This window comes from Arachis ipaensis, chromosome B3 (assembly GCF_059453495.1).
Source record: "Arachis ipaensis isolate K30076 ecotype BB chromosome B3, ASM5945349v1, whole genome shotgun sequence".
Lineage (NCBI taxonomy): Eukaryota > Viridiplantae > Streptophyta > Magnoliopsida > Fabales > Fabaceae > Arachis > Arachis ipaensis.
This window is the reverse complement of record NC_142438.1, coordinates 7,621,161-7,641,710: the sequence shown is the minus strand read 5'-3', so window position 1 is coordinate 7,641,710 and position 20,550 is coordinate 7,621,161. Positions and strand designations below refer to the sequence as shown.

Sequence of the window (20,550 nt, the reverse complement as noted above, 5' to 3'; positions counted from 1 at the left end):
TCAATTAATATATCAGTGTAAGAGTTATAATTTATACCGATAGCACATAATAATTTTTTTAATACTATATCGCACTATTTTATATGAGTGCAACAATAATCATGTTTTATTATTCGAGTAAAAAATAAAAAATATTACATAATTAAAATATCATATAATATTATTATCTTTTTTAAATAATTAATTAAAAAAGATAAGTCACAATTTTTTGTGCAAAGCAGAATAAAATAAAATACATAAATCAAATAGGTAAAATTTTATTAACAATTTCCGTATTTAAAATTGGCATTTATAATATTATATTAACAATTTAAATAAATTTAATACCATAAAATTTATTTTAGTGCTTATTTTAATATAATTATTAAACTTCTATTCTTATAATATTTGGAGTGATTTTTAACATTATTGATGAATTAATTATAATGATTTTTTTCAATAAAATATGTTAAATAAATAAAAAAGATCTTATAAATATATCATAAAAAATTATAACATTTTAAAAAATTATTAATAAAAATATATGAGACGAAAATTTAATATAAATTAAGAGAAAATTAATTTATTTACTTCAATCAAATCAAATAATTAATATTTGATTAGTTATAATTAATATGATCAAATAAAATATTAAATAATTTGATATTTATCTCAATTATATCAAATAAATAATTAATTAAAACACTTTTAAAATTATAAAAATATTATATGTACACTAAAATTAGAGTAAGTTACCAAAATAAATCATTTGCATTTCAATTTTATCGGATTACAACATTTAAAATTTACATACGCAAATGCAGCTTTCTCATTATTATAGAAACTGCGATAGAGGATCAGCGGATTAGGTTCACACGTAAACCGCTGGAGGGTGTCATGGTTTCTTTTTTATTATTGTGTTTAAACGTAAATTGCTATACCCCTCTAGGGGTTTACTTGTGAACCTATTATCGCGGTTTCTAAAATAATGTAAAAGTTACATTTGTGTATGCAATCTTTAAATGTTGTAATCTGGTAAAATTGAAATGTAAATGATTTATTTTAGTAAATTGCCCCTAAAATTAGCTACCAAAATAAGTCACTATTTGTGTATAAATATATATACTATTTAGCTTATTTTTAATGTGTATTTTATATTCCAACATGTATTTTATAATAGTGGCTAGGGGTGGCAAACGGGCTGAAACTCGTGTAACTCGCCAAAAAAGGGGGTTAGACTGAAAATTTAAAACCGCTATAATTAAAAAGCTCGTCTAACCCGCACTGCCTAATAATCTTTGGGCTTTTGACGAGTTTCGACGGGACGAGGCAAGCTTCCTTGGCGAGCCCATTGTTTTTTTTTTGTTTTGTTTTTTTTTTTTAATTGAAGACGTTCTAAGTTATAATTTGGATTATGTTCTATATTTGATTGATTAGAGACTTGAAGATATTTAATTATATGTTTTGGACAATATTTATTTTATTTTGTACAATATTAATTTTATTATTTTGTTTAAAAAACTTAGTTGATGATTATGTTTATTACCTATTTACAATTATAAAGACTTTAATATTTGTGAATTTAGAAATTATAATTTTGTATATCTTTAAAAATGATAAATTTATTGAAATGGTTGTAAAATTATATATTGTTTAATATCTAATGATTTATTAATTAAAAAATAGAGAAAAGTGGTAGGCTTAGCCCACTAACCTGCTGTTAGGCGGGGCGGAAGGAGGAATTCGAGATCGCCTCACTAAGCGGAGCGAGACAAACTAGTCCGCCGTCGACTTTTGGCAAGGCGGGCTAGCCCGTTTGTCACTCCTACTAGTAGCTGGTTTTGGTGGTTGATTTTAGTGTACACGTAACATAATTGTTAAAATTATTATTCAAAATACTTAAAACAAAAAATTAATACAAATTAAAGTAAATTAATTAATTTATTATATTAAAAATAATTAATATAATTGATTAATTATAGTTAATGTAATATAATTAATTAATTATAATTAATATAATCAAATAAAATATTAAATAATTTAATATTTATTTAAATTAAATTAAATAAATAAATAATTAATTAACATATTTAAATAAATTAATAAAATTGATAAAAAATCTTTAAAAATATACTACCTCAATTATATTAGTAATTGAAAAATTCGATTTTAATAATATATAATAGAAATATCATAGAATAATAGACGGACAGATTCGAGACATCTGAGTAAAGAATTTTTTTTCTTTGGCAAATTGGTTAAATAATAATAAAATAAATAATGTTATCAACTTCAAGGAACACATGCAATTGAAAAATACAACATTGGGGCCTTGCGGGCCCAATTTTGAAACCTTCATTATTGGTGCATTTCAATTTGCACCTCTTTTCGGCGATTTTCAAGCTTCTTTTCCCTTTCTTCATTTTTCTTTTCCCAAAAATTTCTTTTATTTTAGAATTTTGTGAATTATAAATATAATTTTCGTTTCCTCTTCTTTTGAGAAAGATGATCCAGGTTCGGCTTCTTTCGTTGACTGATCATAAACTTTTCTCAATTATTCAACAAAACCATAAATATAAAACATTAATAATTTGGAATGCTCGTAATATTCTTAAATGGATGTCCATATGGAGTGGGGGTGGCAAAGCGGCCGTCCCGCTCCAATTCGTTCCGTCCAGGTCCGTCTCATCAATTAAAATGGGTTTAAAATGTTAGTTTGTTTCGTTTTATGGCAGATTGGCGGGTCAGCGGACTAATCCGTTTGACTTTTTTTTTAAATAAAATTTATTAAAATTAACTAAAAAATAATAATTAAAAAATCAAATACAAATAAAAAATAGTCAAATTATAATATAAAATTTTTACTTTTTTTTTCTAATTTTGAACTTCAATAAAATTATTCAAAATAATATTTGTCAATAGAACTATCTTTATTTTAAAAAACAAGTCATATAATTCGAACAAATATACGAAATTGTAAAATAAAATAAATAAAGTTAATAACTAAAAGAAAGAAGTGTTTGAAAATTTTATAATTATTAATTTATAATAGTAATCACTATTTTATTTAATAAAAAAAAGAAAAATAAAAATCTTCGGCCCGACGGACTGGCCCGCCCGTCCCGCCAAAATCCCCCAATTTAACGAATTTTTTTTAATTTAGCGGGTTCCAAATCCTAGCCTGACCCGCCCTTTTTAGTGGATTTAACGGGTCAGCCCGACGAGTTCAACCCGTTTTGCCACCCCTAATATAAAGACACAAAAAAAATGGATGTCTATATAATTCAATGAAAATATCAAAACCATAAATATAAAACATTAATAATTTGGAAGGCTCATAATATTCTTAAATAGATGTTTATATAATTCAATGAAAAGATCAAAAGCAATTGAAATAATTTTACAAGATATAAAATACAATTACATATAGTTTAAATGGTATAATTTTTTTATTTTTAATTAAAAACCTTAGATTTAAATTTCACTCTTAACTTTAAAAAAAATATATAAAATACAATGTATGCAGTTAAAAATAATGTTTAAAATAAAAAAACAAACTAAAAGATAATAATTCTTTAAAATAAAATGCTGATAGAATTAACATGAAGACGAAGAGAAATATTATAATATTAATAAATTGATTGATAGTTCGATACTAAACTCATTTAAATTTATTTAAAAAATCCATTTAAATTAAAATTAAGATAATTTTCTAAATTTCATTTTATTAAAACAAACATATTTTAGAATTTTCATAAGAAATTTATAAATTAAATATTATTTTAATAAAAAGTTACTCTAGTTTTCATTTTTATACCAATTTTGCCAGAGATCTTTTTGACCTATTGACCCAAAATTTGGAATTTTAAAATTATTATTGGTAGTGATTCCATTTTGAGAAATGATTAACAATAAGTTCAATAACACCATAAGTCCATAACCCCCCTCAATTGACCAAGAGGCAATAATATATTATTAATTATTATTATTTTATTTTATTTTGTGGTCAAAAGGAATAAGGTAGAGGCTATATACACATGTAGCTGACCAAATCATTGGGCCACTCCCTATAGGCTATAGCCACTCATTACGCTTCCCCAAAAAAAAAAAAAAAGCCCCGCCGGCGCATCCTTCATTATTTTCACCCTTCCACCGCCACGTGTCAGTTACACTCTTTTTCTCTATAGCTGTCTCCTACTGTAACTTGCTACTAACTAATATTATTGTTACCAAACAATTATTCCACCTCCCATAATATAATATACATATAATTAACTAGTGCAAAGAATCAATATTAAGATTATTATTATTATTATTATTATTTATGAACCTCTTCTTTATTCATTTCACCTCTTTGCTCTCAGATCGTGGAAAAGTAGCAACAGCAGCGAGAGAGAGGAGAAGAAGAGAGAGATAAGTCTTTGGACTGAAAAAAATTTGAGACATTAAAATCTTGGGTTGTGTTCGATTTCTGGAACATTCTCTGACTCGTTTTTTCAGCTGCATCGATTGCATTAGGGATTCTCTTCCCCTCTTTTCCCTTTTCTCTGGTTTTGTTTTGGTTCTACAGTGATTACTGTTAGCCCCTCTTTCTCTCTTTCTTGTTCTTCTTCCTGAATTGTTAGGGTTTGTGCAAAACGGTGAATGTGGCTTTGCCTGCTGCGACATTGATCTCCGCTGCATAAATTCATAACTGCATCTATGTCTGGACCACTCGATCGTTTCGCCAGACCATGTAAGTTCTCTCTTTTTCTGTGTTTGAATTTGTATGCTACTGAAAATTAGGTTTTTTTAAGGGGGAAGTGGCAAATGTGAAAGCTTTGGGCTTGTGGGACTTTAGATCAAGGCAAATTCAGCTAAGCTTTGACAGCTTAGAAGGACTGGGGTTTAGGATTTTTCATATATGTGTAAATGCCGCTATCTGGGTTGTTCTACCTGAAAAAATGGTGATTTTTGGTGAAATGGTTTAGTTATTCCGCTAGGAAAGATCTGAAAATTTGTTTGATATTGTTTGGTTTTTTGTGACAAGAATGTTTCTTGCCCTAATTTTGACAAGATAATACATGCTGGGAAATTGCAGAGGTCAATATTTTTACTTGTTTTGTTTCTGCCAGGCTTTGAGGGGTTCTCTGGCAGTGATGAGAAAAAGGAAAGAAGATCTGATTTTGAGAACTCTGAGGATGAGAGGAGGACAAGAATTGGATCTCTGAAGAAGAAGGCGCTCAATGCATCTTCGAAATTCAAGCATTCTTTAAAGAAAAAGAGTAGCAGAAGAAAAAGTGACGGACGAGTCAGTTCGGTTTCGATTGAGGATGTTCGGGATGTGGAGGAGCTACGGGCTGTAGATGCATTTAGGCAGTCATTGATTATGGACGAATTGCTTCCCGAGAAACATGATGATTACCATATGATGTTAAGGTGCTCTATCTTGCTGTTGAATCAGTTCTATGATGGTTGTTGATTAAGTGGTCAGTGATCTTACGCCTTTTGTTTCATTTTACAGGTTTCTTAAAGCAAGGAAGTTTGATATTGACAAAGCAAAGCATATGTGGGCTGATATGCTACAATGGAGGAAGGAGTTTGGTGCTGACACTATAATGGAGGTAGATGCGGACAGAGTCTCAATTTATATTCATTATTTCACTTGGCTTTTGCTAACATAGACGCCATTTTTTGTTTTCATTACCCTTGGATCTTCTGTGTTAAATATTCATGTTCTTCATCAGGATTTTGAGTTCAAAGAGTTCAACGAAGTTGTAAAGTACTATCCGCATGGCTATCACGGTGTCGATAAGGAGGGAAGACCTGTTTACATTGAAAGGCTTGGAAAAGTGGATCCAAACAAAATCATGCAAGCTACAACTCTTGACAGATATGTAAAGTATCATGTACAGGAGTTTGAGAAAGCTTTTGCAATAAAGTTTCCTGCTTGCACAATCGCTGCCAAAAGGCACATAGATTCAAACACCACAATCTTAGATGTACAGGGCGTGGTATGTTGCTATTAATTACTACTCGTTGCATTGTCTACGAATTTCTGTAAAACACGAAAAAACTTATGTTATATTGTCAACTTTTAGGGCCTTAAGAACTTTAACAAGACTGCCCGAGAACTCATTATGCGATTACAGAAGATTGATAGTGACAATTATCCTGAAGTAAGTAATCTCAGATTTTAGTTCCCCTGAATTTTATCATATTACTTATTCTCATTTGATCAATTGCTGAAAAATTTTAAATATTAACAGATACTAGGACCTCAGTGATCAATGATTAATTTTCCCATTTTTTGATGATGCAGACTCTTTGCCAAATGTTTATCATAAATGCTGGTCCTGGATTTAGATTGCTTTGGAACACTATCAAGTCCTTCCTTGATCCCAAAACAACTTCCAAGATTCATGTATGTAAAAATTCTGTATTATAGCTGCCTAGGTCTCTTTAAATGATTATTTTTGGCAGCTGACATTGCTCAATGTTGCTTTGGAAAACATTACTCAGGTTCTTGGAAACAAGTACCAAAGCAAATTGCTTGAAATAATTGATGTCAGGTATGGGCCTGTTGCTTACTTTTTGTTTCTCTGAACTCAGGGTTTTTTCTTTTTATGATTCTTTCTATGACCAATGTATCTTAATTTTAAATTATCTATGGTGATTAGCTTCATCCTTCAAATTGAATAACCTTTTTTTTACTTTACATTTAATGAAGTGAGTTGCCAGAATTTCTGGGAGGTACATGCACATGCGCAGATCAGGGAGGTTGCCTCAGATCTGATAAAGGGCCTTGGAAAAACCCTGAAATATTGAAGGTCATATACCTGATGTTACATACCATTTGATAGGTTCAGTGTGTGTACCACAATATTAATATTGCTTAACAGTTCATTGCATGTGTACTTTCTGCAGATGATTCTCAACGGTGAAACACGGGGCACAAGGCAGATAGTAAAGGTTCTGAACAGTGAAGGCAAAGTTATTGCATATGCTAAACCGCGATTCCCAATGGTAATTAACAGTTAAGCGTTGCCTAAATTGAGTGGAGTGAAATTTTAAGCTTTTGTGCCTGAGTTTTTTTTCTCTCCCTCCGTTGTCTGATGTTGTGAATTCTTTCACCCCCCCCCCCCCAAAAAAAAAAAAAAACACCCTCTTGCAGGTTAAAAGCAGTGATACTTCGACAGCTGAATCAGGGTCTGAAGCTGAAGATATGGCTTCTCCAAAAGCGATGAAAAGCTACGCTCACCTTAGATTGACGCCTGTCCGGGAGGAAGTAAGTGTTGACCTTAGTATATGTTTTCTGCCATTGTTTTCCTTAAATAGTGGAAATTTCGATTTGTTGGTTGTAGGCCTTTTGTGAACAGCCTCGGATTTTACTTCGGCAATATCTGCTTTTCCATGTATATTGTTCTTGTGCATCATTTAAATGAAAATACCTTAGATACCTTCAAGATGATCGGAATATATGTAGTCAAGTAGCCTGTTCTTAAGATTTCTATCCCGAACATTTCTTTTCAATCAATTTTTGTGTGTTCTGTCAGGCCAAGGTAGTTGGAAAGACAAGCTATGCTGGTACTAGTAACTTATCTGGGTATGATGAATATGTTCCAATGGTGGACAAAGCTGTTGATGCTGGCTGGAAGAAGCAAGCTTCACTCCAGATGTCTCAAACGTCTAAAGGTTAGTAACTCTTACCCAGTGTTCATAGTAAATATGCCCTTTTTATATTATTGTAGGGTGCTTATTCACCAGAAATGGATATAAATGCTTCAAAAATGATGTTGAATACTAATGTTCTGCGAACTTTCTGGTCCAACTCTCAAGAATCTGATTCCCCCTCAGCATAGTGACACCAACTTGTCCCCTAAGGCCCTAATCATCCTAGGACAATTGATGGGTGTAAACAAAGTATGCCTGTGCATCAATCTATTATTTGCAGCATATCATAGTATAAAGGCTGAGGTTTTTGATAATAAATGAACTGATATAATGTGGTTATTTGTGCTTTATCGATGTTTTAACCACCCGAGTTATCTTTTATTTTTATTTGTGTGTGTGGAGTGGAGACAAAGACCTCAGAAGGCCTGGCTTTTGTGCCTAAAGCTTGGATTTCTCTGGTTTCTTGATTTGAATTATTTGATCTAACTTACTTTGGAAAATTTCATTTGGAATTTCCTTTATAGGAACGTCTCCCCCTCCTGAAACTCCTAAAGCACCAGAAAAGATTCATGCTCGGATTTGGGTAGCCCTGACTGTACTTCTTTTGAGCCTATTCACTTTCTTCCGGAAAATCCCAATGCGTGTGTCCAAGAAACTTCCTGCAGTATCATGCAATGATGATCAGAGCACATTAGAGCCAATTGCTAATACAACAACCAAGGGAGATTGCCATTCTTCACCCTCCCCAGCAAACACAGATGAAAATCTTCTTTCTTCTGTGATGAAGAGGTTAGGGGAGCTTGAAGAGAAGGTTGACACGCTACAATCAAAGCCATCTGAGATGCCTTATGAGAAAGAGGAGTTGCTAAATGCTGCTGTCTGTCGAGTAGATGCTTTGGAGGCTGAGTTAATTGCAACTAAAAAGGTAGGGTGCAATATGTTTTATCTCCATTGTTTTTTCGAAGTAGCTGCAGCGATGATGCATTTTTATACTTGTTACATGCATGTCTGTTGCATTTTTAAAAGGGTGAAAAATACTCTCCATGTCTTGTTGCTTCATTTTTATACATGTCCTATGTTGTTAGATGAACATTTATTTGTGGTTATACTAATATTCAAGTAATGCCAAGTATGTTGCGAAAGCTTTCATTCTTTTTAGGTTTTGATTTCCTGTCACTTAAACGGTGACTTATCTGAATTGCTTATTGCATACTCGCCATTGTGCATTTGTTCTCTTCATGCGAATATTTCATTGTCATCATTTTGTTTTTTTTTTTTTTGTAATCTAGCTATTTATGTTCGTATGCATTTTGAAAATGTCATAGTGATATGGTTGTCGATGTGATGAATACTACATTTTTGGCCCCTGGTTTCCTCACCTAAGTAATGCTCTTGCACTATGTATTAGGCTCTGTATGAAGCTCTAATGAGGCAAGAAGAACTGCTTGCTTACATTGACAGCCAAGAAGAAGCTAGGCTAAGGGTAAGTTGTCTAAAATCTTCTTAGAACACGGTTAAATCATATAGTTTCACTTTCCACATGATTTCTGATAGTTCTATTTCCTTATTTCCTTCATTTTGATGATGTTATTTAGCAGAAGAAGAAGTTCTGCTGGTGAGTGTTGTTGCTGAAAGAGAATCTGCACGACCAAGTTTTTCATACCATGGTGTTTTTGAGGATTGCTGAATGCTGACCCCTTGCACATGTAAACTCTAAATATTGATTTATACTTGATAATGGATTTGACTTTAACTAAGGAAATTTTCTAATGTGTGTATAGCCATTCTGGCTGCTTTGCCGAATTAAACACAAGTTTGCTGTGTCACACTTTTTTTTTATAGTTGTGTTTAATGTGATTTGCCTTTATCAGTTGGAAAATGAAGAGCGTTTTTTCCTCTGGATCTCTCTTTGCATAGATTAAATTAGAAAATTAGTTGGTAACTTGGTTATACAAAAAAAACCAAGCAGTTATATTCACTTATTCAGCATATATACATAATACACACACATTGGAGGGATGACACAGTGCATTATACATTGATCAAATTTATACCAAAGTGAATTCAATAAATAACATCTAATGGGGCTGAAGATGGGAACGCCACCAATCATATCAACACAAACTAGTAATAATCTTGAGGTTAGGTAAAACATACGCTTGTTTCCTCACCAGTGGAACTGCAATTACAAATCAAAGCTTATGCATGTTAAAAGGAAGAAGAAAAAAGTTTGTGAACTAATGTATAATTTGTATTAATATGCATCTCAAATTATTCAGTGGTCATAGTTCAGATGACCTACCAGTGTCTTTTTCTTCTTTTTGTCAATGTAGGCTTGGAGTTCTACTAGTCGAAGATGTGCAGCTTCAAGTGCCTAAAAGAGATCTTATTATAAATGATTGAACATTTAAATAATGATTTTCATAAATTAATTGAAGTTATAGTAAAATGGTGGGAACTTATACTATACCATTTTGGCCATGTCTAACTCTTCTTCAAGAATATTGACTCTATTTAGAGCATTATTAAGAATCAACTCTTTTTCTGGAGGCATTTCTGGTCTCTTGCTGAGTTCTTGCACCTTCTCTTCTAGTTCAAGCATGCGCCTCATCATCGCCATCTGCTCCTCCATGGAAACGTTACGTGCTTTCATCACAGTGCCGTCATAATAAATCGGGTTACAATCATCATGCTCGGCCATGGGGCAGATTCTCTTCGGCATTGCCCTCGTTAAGCGGATCATGGCAATGATTCCCATTATGAAGGCCATGAATCCACCAAAACCTTGAGTTGAACGACCATAAGAAGTAGTATCGACAGGGTAACAATCTTCAGACACAAACAATTTTCTTTAGCATTTTAACCAACAAATTCTTCAAGGGTCTTAAACATGTATAAATTGGTAACTAATTAAGGTGAAAAATTGCTGATAAACTAAAAACAATAAATAAAATTGCTATGGTACCTTTAGAAAGTGAAAATTGATCATTTTCTACTGTTTTCTTCCAAGATCCATTAATAGACTTATCAACCATTGGGAGAAAAGCATCATATTGATATGCACTACATTGTTTTGCAACCTGAAATACATAACATAGGGAAATTATAGCATGTTAACTATTTAATTATAGACTAAAGAGTATATTATGAAATCAATAATTTGTGTATTGTTTTTCATCAAGTAACTAAATTGAACTCTACAAAACTTACTTCAGCAATTGGAGATGCTTCAGGATGTTCCACTTTTGGCACCACATATTGCACTTCCTTCTTAACTAACTCTTTGTTGTGAGAATCACTTTCCTTATGTTACAAAATAAATAAATAAATAAATAAAGGATGTTAATAAATTCTGCTTATTAGCAAACAATTCTTTTTAAGAAACTAACTAACCTTTTGGTATAATGTCTCATCTTCAATGATTATTTTCTCCTTAATTTCAGATAAGGTTTTGTTGATTCTTTTTTCCTCATTTTTTTGAACCACCTAGTTAGATTTCATGCAAAAAAGTTATATGTTACTCTCTTTATCTATTTATCATATGATTCTTAAATTGATGATATTTGCTACAATAAAGTAAGTAGTACCTTCAAGATTTCTTGGCTTTTCCATGGACCCTTGTCAGAAAGCATGCAACCACCTTCACAATTGCAAGTACCACCAAAGAATTCTGGAAGTTCACTGATAAATATACAAAAACCAAGGAGTAATTAATTATAATTAATAAATTAAATGAGATAACATAATTCAGTGAAAAAAAATACTGACCTGGCATCAATGACTTCAAGCAATTTGCTTTGGTATTTGTTACCTAGGACCTAATCAATAAATCATCACTAATCTGTTCAGTAACACTGCTTCTGAGTGACAATATTTCTATAGATGAGTAACTGTATTTTATAAGTTATATATCAATTTTAAGTTTTTTAAAACATGTTAATGCTTTTGTTAGTAAAATTTTTAAAATCTTTTACTTTAATAAATATATAACAAATACATTAAAAAAATTAAACTTTTTATATATTTTTTTAAAAATTTATAACCTTAATAAGTCATATGTCCATAAAAATTCTAACTTCTAAATTCTAAACCTTAAACATAGAAAGGGTAAAGTATTAAATTGGTCCTTGCGTTTGGATGTAATCCTATTTTGGTCCTTAAGGTTTAGAATGTCCTATTTGAATCAAAAAAAAGTTTCATTTAGTTTTAATATAGTCTCACCGTGAGGTCAAAGTTAAATAATTAACGAAATGCCCTACATGACAGCAATACAAGAATAAGGTCGATAATCTGGAGAATAAGTACAAGCTCCAGAGACACAAAATCAACCGTAAATGTATCAATACATTTATTTATCATTTTTCTTACAATTTAAATGAAATATTTTCTATAGAATTAAGAAAAATGATAAATAAATGTATTGATACATCCACAGTTAATTTTGTGCCTTTGGAACTTGTACTTATTTTTCAGATTATCGATCTTGTTGTTAGTAGGACATTTTGTTAATTATTTAACTTTGACCTCACAGTTAGACTACATTGAAACTAAATAAAACTTTTTTAGATTTAAAGATGACACTTTAAACTTTAAGGATCAAAACAGAATTACACCCAAACGTAGGATCCACTTAAAAATAATAAGCATCTTGCAAATGCTTACATTGATTTTTGCGGTGGTCTTGGGATCAAGGAATGACTTAACAGTATTCCATAGCAATCTAAATCCAGAACCGGCATTAATGATATACATGCGATGCAAGGTCTAGATGAAAAAGAAAGGGTTCAATTAGTGAAAATTCAAAATTAAGAATACGAGGAATGTAGATAAATATATAGTAGGGTACCTCAGGATAGTTATCACCATCAATCTTTTGAAGTCGTTGGACAAGGTCCCTTGCAGCTTTGTTAAAACTTTTAAGACCCTGTACAAAAATTGAAGTCGGTTATTATCTTCACATGAAAATATCTTCGTATGAGTAGTCGCCTTTTCATAAATACGCACCACTCCTTCGACATCCAAGATAGCAGTGCTTTGATCAGTGTGTTTTCTTGCAGCGATTGAGCAAGCAGGGAATTTAAGTGAAAATGTTCTCTCATACTCTTTAACATGATATTTAAGATAACGGTCCATTGTTGTGACTTGCATTAGCTTGTTGGAGTCAACTTGACCTATTCTTTCAATGTACACTGGTCTTCCTTCTTTATCAACTCCATGATGCCCTTGTGGGTAGTATTTCATTACTTCATCTATCTCCTTGAATTCAAAATCCTTCATAATAATAATATAATTAGGCATCATCTATAATTAATTTCATAGGAACAATTTTTATATGATGAATACCTCCATAATTGTATCAGCACCAAACTCCTTTCTCCACACAAGCATATCTCCCCACATTTGCTTTGTTTTCTCAATGTCGAATTTTCTTGCTTTCAAGAATCTACAGACACAAGAATAAGACACAGTAACAAAAACATGTTAAGGATTAAGTCGCAACAGATCTGAAATCTATTTAACAATTTCTTGCTCAATAAATTGTTACATATACGATATAAGATTTGAATTTTAAACATTTGTTTAAGTTGATGAATGAACTAACAACTTAACTAATCTAAATTGGTTACAATAATGAAAACATATCATGAACAAAGCTTTTTTTTAAGGGTTTGTCGTTGGCCATTGAATTGCTGCATGTACAGAACAAGATTTAAACCCTTGACCTTTGTTTAAACGAACGAGCGAGTTGACTACTTGACTAACTCAAGTTGATTAAAACTTTTCCATTTCTATCACTATCTTATATATCAATCTTGTTCAGTGAACAATGAAAAATACGAACAACGTGAACAACGGCTGCATTTTAGGTCAAAAAACTATTCAAAACAAGAAGGGGAGTGCTAGGTAAACAATGACTATCTTGAACAACATAAACAACCACTAATCAAATAAAAATACACTACACCCTAATTTAATGCTACTAATTAAATTTACTCTTTTAACCCTATTAATTCACATTGTTTACACATTGTTTAAATCCTTGATATTTGTTTAAACGAACGAGTGAACTGACTACTTGACTAACCCAAGTTGATTAAAACTCTTCCATTTCTATCACTATTTTATATATCAATCTGGTTCAGTGAACAATGAAAGATGCGAATGACGTGAACAACGGGCTGCATTTCAGGCCCACTAACTATTCAAAACAAGAATTATATCTAATTAATTCAAAATTTGATTTTTAAAATTAAAATTAACTTTTTTTTAAGGTATTGTTTAGGTTGTTAAAAAAACGTTGTTCCTGAACTTTCTCTTTATCTAAATCTATATATACCTTAGCATCAAATGGTGATCATCAAATTTTGGGGGTAAAAGATCATCCTGAACAAGTGCTTGGCGCAGAGTGTTAACGGCTTGCAAGTCTTCTGAATTAAGATGATCATCAATAATAGACATAACCCTACTATGCTTCCTTCCTTTCTTTGTTAATGTATGTCTAAACTTTGAAGATGCATTCATTGCTACCTTCTTCAATGACCCAAGCCTCCTTGGCTTCTTTTCATCATCCTCCATTAATTCAATTTCAACACCTAATAATAATTCATTGCAATATAAATTAAATATGATGATGATGAATAACTATAACTCTATATATAATAATTACTTATTATCATTAATTAGACTTACCAACTTTATAAGGTCGATCTGGATTAGATAAAGATGACAAAGTGTCACACATGATTAATTGAATCTCGTAGGCTTAATTAGCTTATAACTGATGAAATGATCGATGATCAACACATATAGCTGTAAGGCATAAGAGAATCAACAAAATCACATATAACAAATGCCCCCAGCTGAATCCTCACGTGCACTTGCACCTTTTATCCATAACAAAAAAAATGTTAATTATTAGAAGAAGCAAAAGAAAAATTACACCAGATTTTTTCATATTTGTCATGCATTAAAAAAAAGGACGAATATATATATGATTATTGTGGCAATGCCATAGAATAAACTGGTTTTAATTTATTACCTACTTAATTTGCATGTCAAATCATTCTAGTTGAAGAAAAAAATATTAAATCTAGAAAGAAAAACAATAATCCTTAAGAATTTCGTGAAGTTTATTATGAATATTGACAACAAAGAAGAAGAAGAAGAATACAAAAACAATACCTGGGGTGAACTTTGAGATAGAATTGTAAAAACAATAGAAAAATGCAAAATATATGACCCGAATATATCTCTTGAAGTGAGGTCATGATATGGAGTTACCAAAACGGGTTAGCTACGTTACCGCAACTCAATTTTAGTGTTTGCTGTTTTATTTTTTGTTCTAATACTTCTATTCATAGATCTTCGTTTAGACGAGTATAATCTCTTTTTTTTTTTTTTTTTGGCTACACTAAGAAGCAACAATTTCATTTAATGGGTTCTATTATTTTTTTCTATTTTAGGGTTATAGATTATTATTTTTAGTATTCATCAGTATTTTTTAACTAGATAGTGTTACATGTATACTTTGTTAGTTAGGAGCTAAATCGCTTAATATAGTCTACTTGAACGTATATTATTTGGTTAAGTAATTAACTAAATTACTGAAAGACATAAATTAGTTATGACTGCTATCCAAATAATCAATTATATATATGTTTTAGGTCTACCCTACTTAATTTATATTATTTTGATTTAAAATATAATTAAAAGCAATAAATGATTAGATCTAATATATATCCAAAAAAAATTAAAAAATAATTGAACATATTAATTTTAAAAAAAAAAAGATGCATGTTTTAATTTCCTTGATGGATTACTGCTATATTAAATCACCTTTAATGGACTAATATGATGACATAACAATCTTAATTTAAACAATTAATCTAGTGAGGTTTTTAATTTATTGATTAAAATTAATTAATAACCTTTATTATGAGGTATAGATTTCGAGATTAAAACATTTGGAAAACTAAATTTTAATTAGAGGCATGCCTCCTGTCCAGCTACCACTAAAATGAAAAAATTCATTCCAAAGAAGAATTGACTTTGACTAAAATCAAAGCATGCTAAGATTAGAAGCTTTAACAATTGACTCTGCTGCCAATTATGAGCCAACTATGAGAATGGTGGTCATGATTTCAACCCTAGTGACATTTTCAACACTCTTGTTAGTTCTCCTTTAATAGATTAATTAGTGTCAATCTTCTCTCCCCCTTATTTGTTTATTTACTTATTCTAATTAACTAGAATGACATCGCGCGGGTGTAAATTAATATTTAATAATAATATATAATAAATATTAAAAATTGTTATATTTTATAGAATTAAATTAAATGTGTAAATTAAAGTTAAATTTAAAAGGTATTTTATTTAAAATAATTTATAGTAAAAAAAGATTTGAATATTAGAATTGTATGTACAAAATGACATTTTTATTTGGTGGTTTGATTTTTGCATTTGTTTTAGCCGATAAACTTAGTTTTCTTATGTGGCGCTCGTCCTCCTTTTTTTTATTGGTTGTTGTTAGAGTTGTTACTTTCTTCTTTTTGTGTAGATTCTTGTGAAGACATGTTCTTTGTGAATTGTTGAGTTATATGCACTTTTTATATGCCTTGAATTTGTATAGTTTTTTTCTCCTTAATCTATTGATGGGTATGTGATCTTCATAATAATATTAGTGTTGGCGAAGTTAGTTCCTATAATCAATGAATAATTTAAATTAGAAATAAAATAATGTCTAAAATAGCAAAAATAAGTAATTTTTTTAGTATTACCTGTTTTATTTGTTGTAATGAGTGTTGAGCCGTTGAGGTTTAGTATTTTTTGTTGGAATAAATATCTTGGTAAGAGTGTATTGTTTAGAACTTTCTTTAAGATTAAAATAATTTACATTGACTTCAAATATAAGTGAGGTTGCACAAATTTTTCAATTGGGTGGTGTTTCAATGTCATTACTTTTATGGAGTACCATTAGATTTGAAATAGTTGTACTCAACAATTTTTTTTGCTTCGTCATCAAATAGTACAAAAATTGTTGTACCACTTTGATCTGAAACCTTTAATTGAATTTCGAACCTAAAATAAGTATTGAGTTAGTAACTAATAATTTGATAGATGAGATTATGAAAATTATATAGAGTTACCTTATTGTTGGATAGTGTGTGTTTGATTACATGTGTCAGTGCCACAAATGTAGTTATCTCCTTTTTCATATCATTTCTTCTTACACTTTTCACATTCAATATAATTATCTCCATTGAGTAAGTTTGAGATGGTGTGTAGTTTGAAAATAAATTTTTTAAATTTTTTGTACTAAATTTGATGTTATTTGAAGGAATAGTAATAAGAGACTTATATAAGTAGTTCAAATAGTATGGAATTTGAATATTTGTAACGTAAAATTTATTATGATTAATAATATTATTATGACATTTGTAATATGGATGTTTATTACATTGAATGATTTATTTATAGAAATTAATAAATTAATTAATAGAATTATAAATTTATTGTATTGTTTACAACAGTAAGATATAATAAATATAGAAATATGAATTTAATGTCTTTGTAAGTTACAAATTTAGTTAGACGCTATTAATTTCTAATTATTTTCGTTGGTAATTATTGTATTGTTTTATATATATGTATATATTTTGCTGATTTGAAAATAATAGATGATTTAACAAAAATTAAGTGATTGATTCTAAAATTTTGCCAAATAAGCAATATTACTGACATAGCATGTAACACCCTACCACACTAAGCTTTACGCTTAAGTCGTAAAACAGAGGTGGTGTGGTATTACGACCTCTAAAATAAAATGAGTACATATAATAGCAGAAGAATTGTAATATGCTAGGAGTCTTGAAGAATAGAGGAAGCAAAAATCGCAAAATAAAAGCGCAACGCTCAAGGAACGAGTTAATCTGCACGCTAAGAAAACCATAACTATTAAACATATGATAACAAAAGTAGGAATAGAGTGCCAAAGATACAAAATAACAAGCTCCTAACTCAGTCTGCGAAGTCAAGACTGGCCGGAGAATATTTACATATCCAAAACCCAAAAGTACATATACATAATCCTGCCTCTCCATAGACCTCTAGGAGGATCAAAAGAACAAGATATGCGGAGAGAAAACCGAGTACATATATATATACATCATAGCATAACAAAATAGCCCTGTAACCACTCCGCTTCAAGAGTCTAGACGCCTAACGAGATGTCTCTTGACCTGCATCTGAAAAATAACAACATAGTATGGAATGAGAACCGGAGGTTCTCAGTATGGTAAAGGTGCCACACACATAATATATAAGGTTTTGGGAATGCCAGAGGCAATCCTAGAACGCCGACACTCAGATTATAGAGCTTAAAGTATTAAATCAGAAGCCATAAAAGGTGGTTTTCTAAGAATACCTAAACTTGACTTAACTTAACCTTAAATCTAAATCCCATATTGTCATTCCTCCATACCTCCACTTTCTTCAGTATTTCACAGACAGTTAAGCAGATATAAGCAAGCACAAGAAGGTTACAAATATAGCAGGTAACAATTACACATTTAACATGGCAAATACAGTTAGGCACACCCAACTAATGCACAAGCAAGTAATTCAAGTAATATGCAGATGATGCATGCCTGTCCTATGGCTGATGAGGCTCATCTGTCGGTTATCCAGCCAACCCAACAAGTCTGAATTGTCTTTAGACTGTCCCCCGACGTGCATCCCCAAGAGTCTATGCATAACTTTATCTCAAATAATCAATATTACTCAATGGAGTAACATTCTCAGAAATTTATATAGTGCCCGGTCACACTTACGTCATAGGGTCAACAGAGTATCGAGTTTTCAACCTGGTACACGTGGTGGCAAGCCACGGCACTTAATCCAGGGAACCTCGTATCTCAGATCATTAAATTATTCAAGCCATGTAAATAATTCAATTATAATTCATCAACATCCACATCATTCTCAATCGTATCTCATTCATCATCATACATCAATCATATTCAATCATTTTCTTTCATTATCACACCTCCCATTCCGTCCATCAATAGTTCCAATTCAAAACATAATTCATTCTTTTCTAAATGAATCAAACTTAAAACATGCTCATTTTTTTAATAACTCAAAATCAAACCATATAACCTTTGAATCTAAATCTTTTTAAATAATCATATAAACAAAATCTCTAATTTTTATAAAATTTCGGCAGCATCTCCTCTAAAACTCGAATTTTGCCACCATTTTCGGGTCCAAACCTGCTTTCTTTTCAATTCAACATACCCTTCCTCATCATCATAACAATCACCACAATAAATCTACCTCAGATAAATAATTATACTCATACAATATTCAAATCCAACAACCTAAAACTCAACTAAGAATCATAGTTCACAAATCCTAGGCTTTTAACACAAAATACCTCATTATCACAACAACCTCCACAATAGTTATACCTCAAATCAATAATTCACCAAATCATTAGTTAATCAACAAGCACCAAACCAACCATGTTCATCAACAATAACATTCAACCATAATTCTCTCCAAATTAACATAACAACATTCACCATCCAAAATTAATAACTAATTATTCAATAAACTTCAACCAAATATATTCATCAACAAATTACTAAACATTAAACATACACCTGCATTTCAACTTATCTTATGGTCGTCTAGCCTAAGTTTTCACAGAACATTATATATTAAATGCAAGAAACCTAAACCATACCTTGGCCGATTTCCACGTAACGACCAAAGCTATTTATTCAAAACCAAGACAGCCCCTCAAAACTCAACTAATCCGCTTCCTCCAAGTTCCAGTATTCACAATTTCAAGCTCCAATTATTTATTCACAACCTAATACACATTCATAACACATATATATCCAATTTAATACTCAAAGCTCAAATTCAATAAAAATAAAATAGAATTATCGTATCCTCACCTTATCAAAGCTTCACATAAGTAAGAGTGAATGTTTTCCTCAAACTAATTGGATCCTAAAATATCAAAAATCAAAGAAATTCAACACCCCTTCTCAAAACTCGAAAATTGGGGGAAATGAGAGGCTGAAGTGGAATAGCAAGTTAGAAATTGTTCCGGTAGAAATGTAGAGCTCAACGCGGTGAACGCGTGGCCGCAAACAGTGCGGCGATTGGAGCTCAAACGGAGGAGTTACAGGATTTGGAACTTTGCCGTAAGGGTTCGGCATCCCTTTCCTCTCCCTGGAGCTCAGTTGTGTCGCTGAGGAAATGAGGGAAAGAAGAGCCCGTGGCTCTTTTTAATGGGCTGGTCCGGTTGGACCGATAGTCCGGTTCGGGTCCAGTTCAATTGGTTTGGTTTTTTCGGTCCAATTTTAGACCGTTTTCTTCAAAATTAGTGTCAAAATTCTCGTTTCAATGAGCTCTACCCTAATTTAATATAATATTCACATTTCTAATCCTCCTTATTAAAAATTAATTTATTGACTAATTATCTACTAATTTAACTGGAGTTTACATAACATTAGTAGGAGAAGAAAAATGTCTTAAAAATAATATGGGTAAACTTATGTATTTAGTATCTACTTTTATATATTAAAAATAGATATTCTTAAAAAAAAAGACTTGGTTGCTAGCTCCGAGCCTCTTAAAGCAAAATAAATATTTGATCTATTTCATTAAAATAATACCACATTAATTAATATGCATGGTAGGTCATCAATTAAGATAATTTTTTCGTTCTTGCTTGTAATTTAGTTTTTTACTTTTTTTTTTTTTTTTTTACCCAATCCTCCTCCCCCATCTCAGTTTTAGTCCCTGTTTTTTCAAACGCTATCTTAAGAATGAGGATATGACAATAAGGGGACTATCCTTTAAGTTTGTCATTCTTTTTGTGAAGCTTTTCCATTAAAACAATAA

At 31.0% G+C, this 20,550-nt stretch overlaps 2 protein-coding genes across 3 annotated transcripts; one reads left to right on the top strand and one right to left on the bottom strand.

The window, feature by feature from the left end:
• Positions 1 to 4,394: 4,394 nt before the first annotated feature.
• LOC107628863 (phosphatidylinositol/phosphatidylcholine transfer protein SFH8) lies at positions 4,395 to 9,534 on the top strand. Of its 2 annotated transcripts, none has more exons than XM_088509340.1 (14): positions 4,395 to 4,714; positions 5,094 to 5,397; positions 5,483 to 5,582; positions 5,706 to 5,972; positions 6,060 to 6,137; positions 6,281 to 6,382; positions 6,481 to 6,530; positions 6,689 to 6,788; positions 6,886 to 6,984; positions 7,133 to 7,246; positions 7,515 to 7,653; positions 8,157 to 8,557; positions 9,041 to 9,115; positions 9,231 to 9,534. In XM_088509340.1, the coding sequence occupies exons 1-14, from the start codon at positions 4,681 to 4,683 to the stop codon at positions 9,249 to 9,251; spliced, it is 1,884 nt and encodes a 627-aa protein (XP_088365466.1). In that variant the 5' UTR covers positions 4,395 to 4,680; the 3' UTR covers positions 9,252 to 9,534. The 2 variants fall into 2 exon arrangements, with proteins under 2 accessions (XP_088365466.1, XP_088365465.1); XM_088509339.1 differs by having other exon boundaries at positions 9,228 to 9,534.
• A 22-nt stretch (positions 9,535 to 9,556) lies between these two features.
• LOC107632283 (phosphatidylinositol/phosphatidylcholine transfer protein SFH3-like) lies at positions 9,557 to 14,985 on the bottom strand. The gene is made up of 15 exons (XM_016335981.3): positions 14,815 to 14,985; positions 14,323 to 14,516; positions 13,970 to 14,225; positions 12,976 to 13,075; positions 12,637 to 12,903; positions 12,479 to 12,556; positions 12,295 to 12,396; positions 11,401 to 11,450; positions 11,220 to 11,313; positions 11,026 to 11,118; positions 10,843 to 10,935; positions 10,598 to 10,712; positions 10,103 to 10,461; positions 9,935 to 10,006; positions 9,557 to 9,811 (listed from the first exon to the last, which is right to left on the bottom strand). Exons 2-15 carry the CDS (start codon positions 14,372 to 14,374, stop codon positions 9,800 to 9,802), a joined length of 1,743 nt encoding a protein of 580 aa, XP_016191467.1. The 5' UTR covers positions 14,375 to 14,516; positions 14,815 to 14,985; the 3' UTR covers positions 9,557 to 9,799.
• Between the last annotated feature and the right edge of the window lie 5,565 nt (positions 14,986 to 20,550).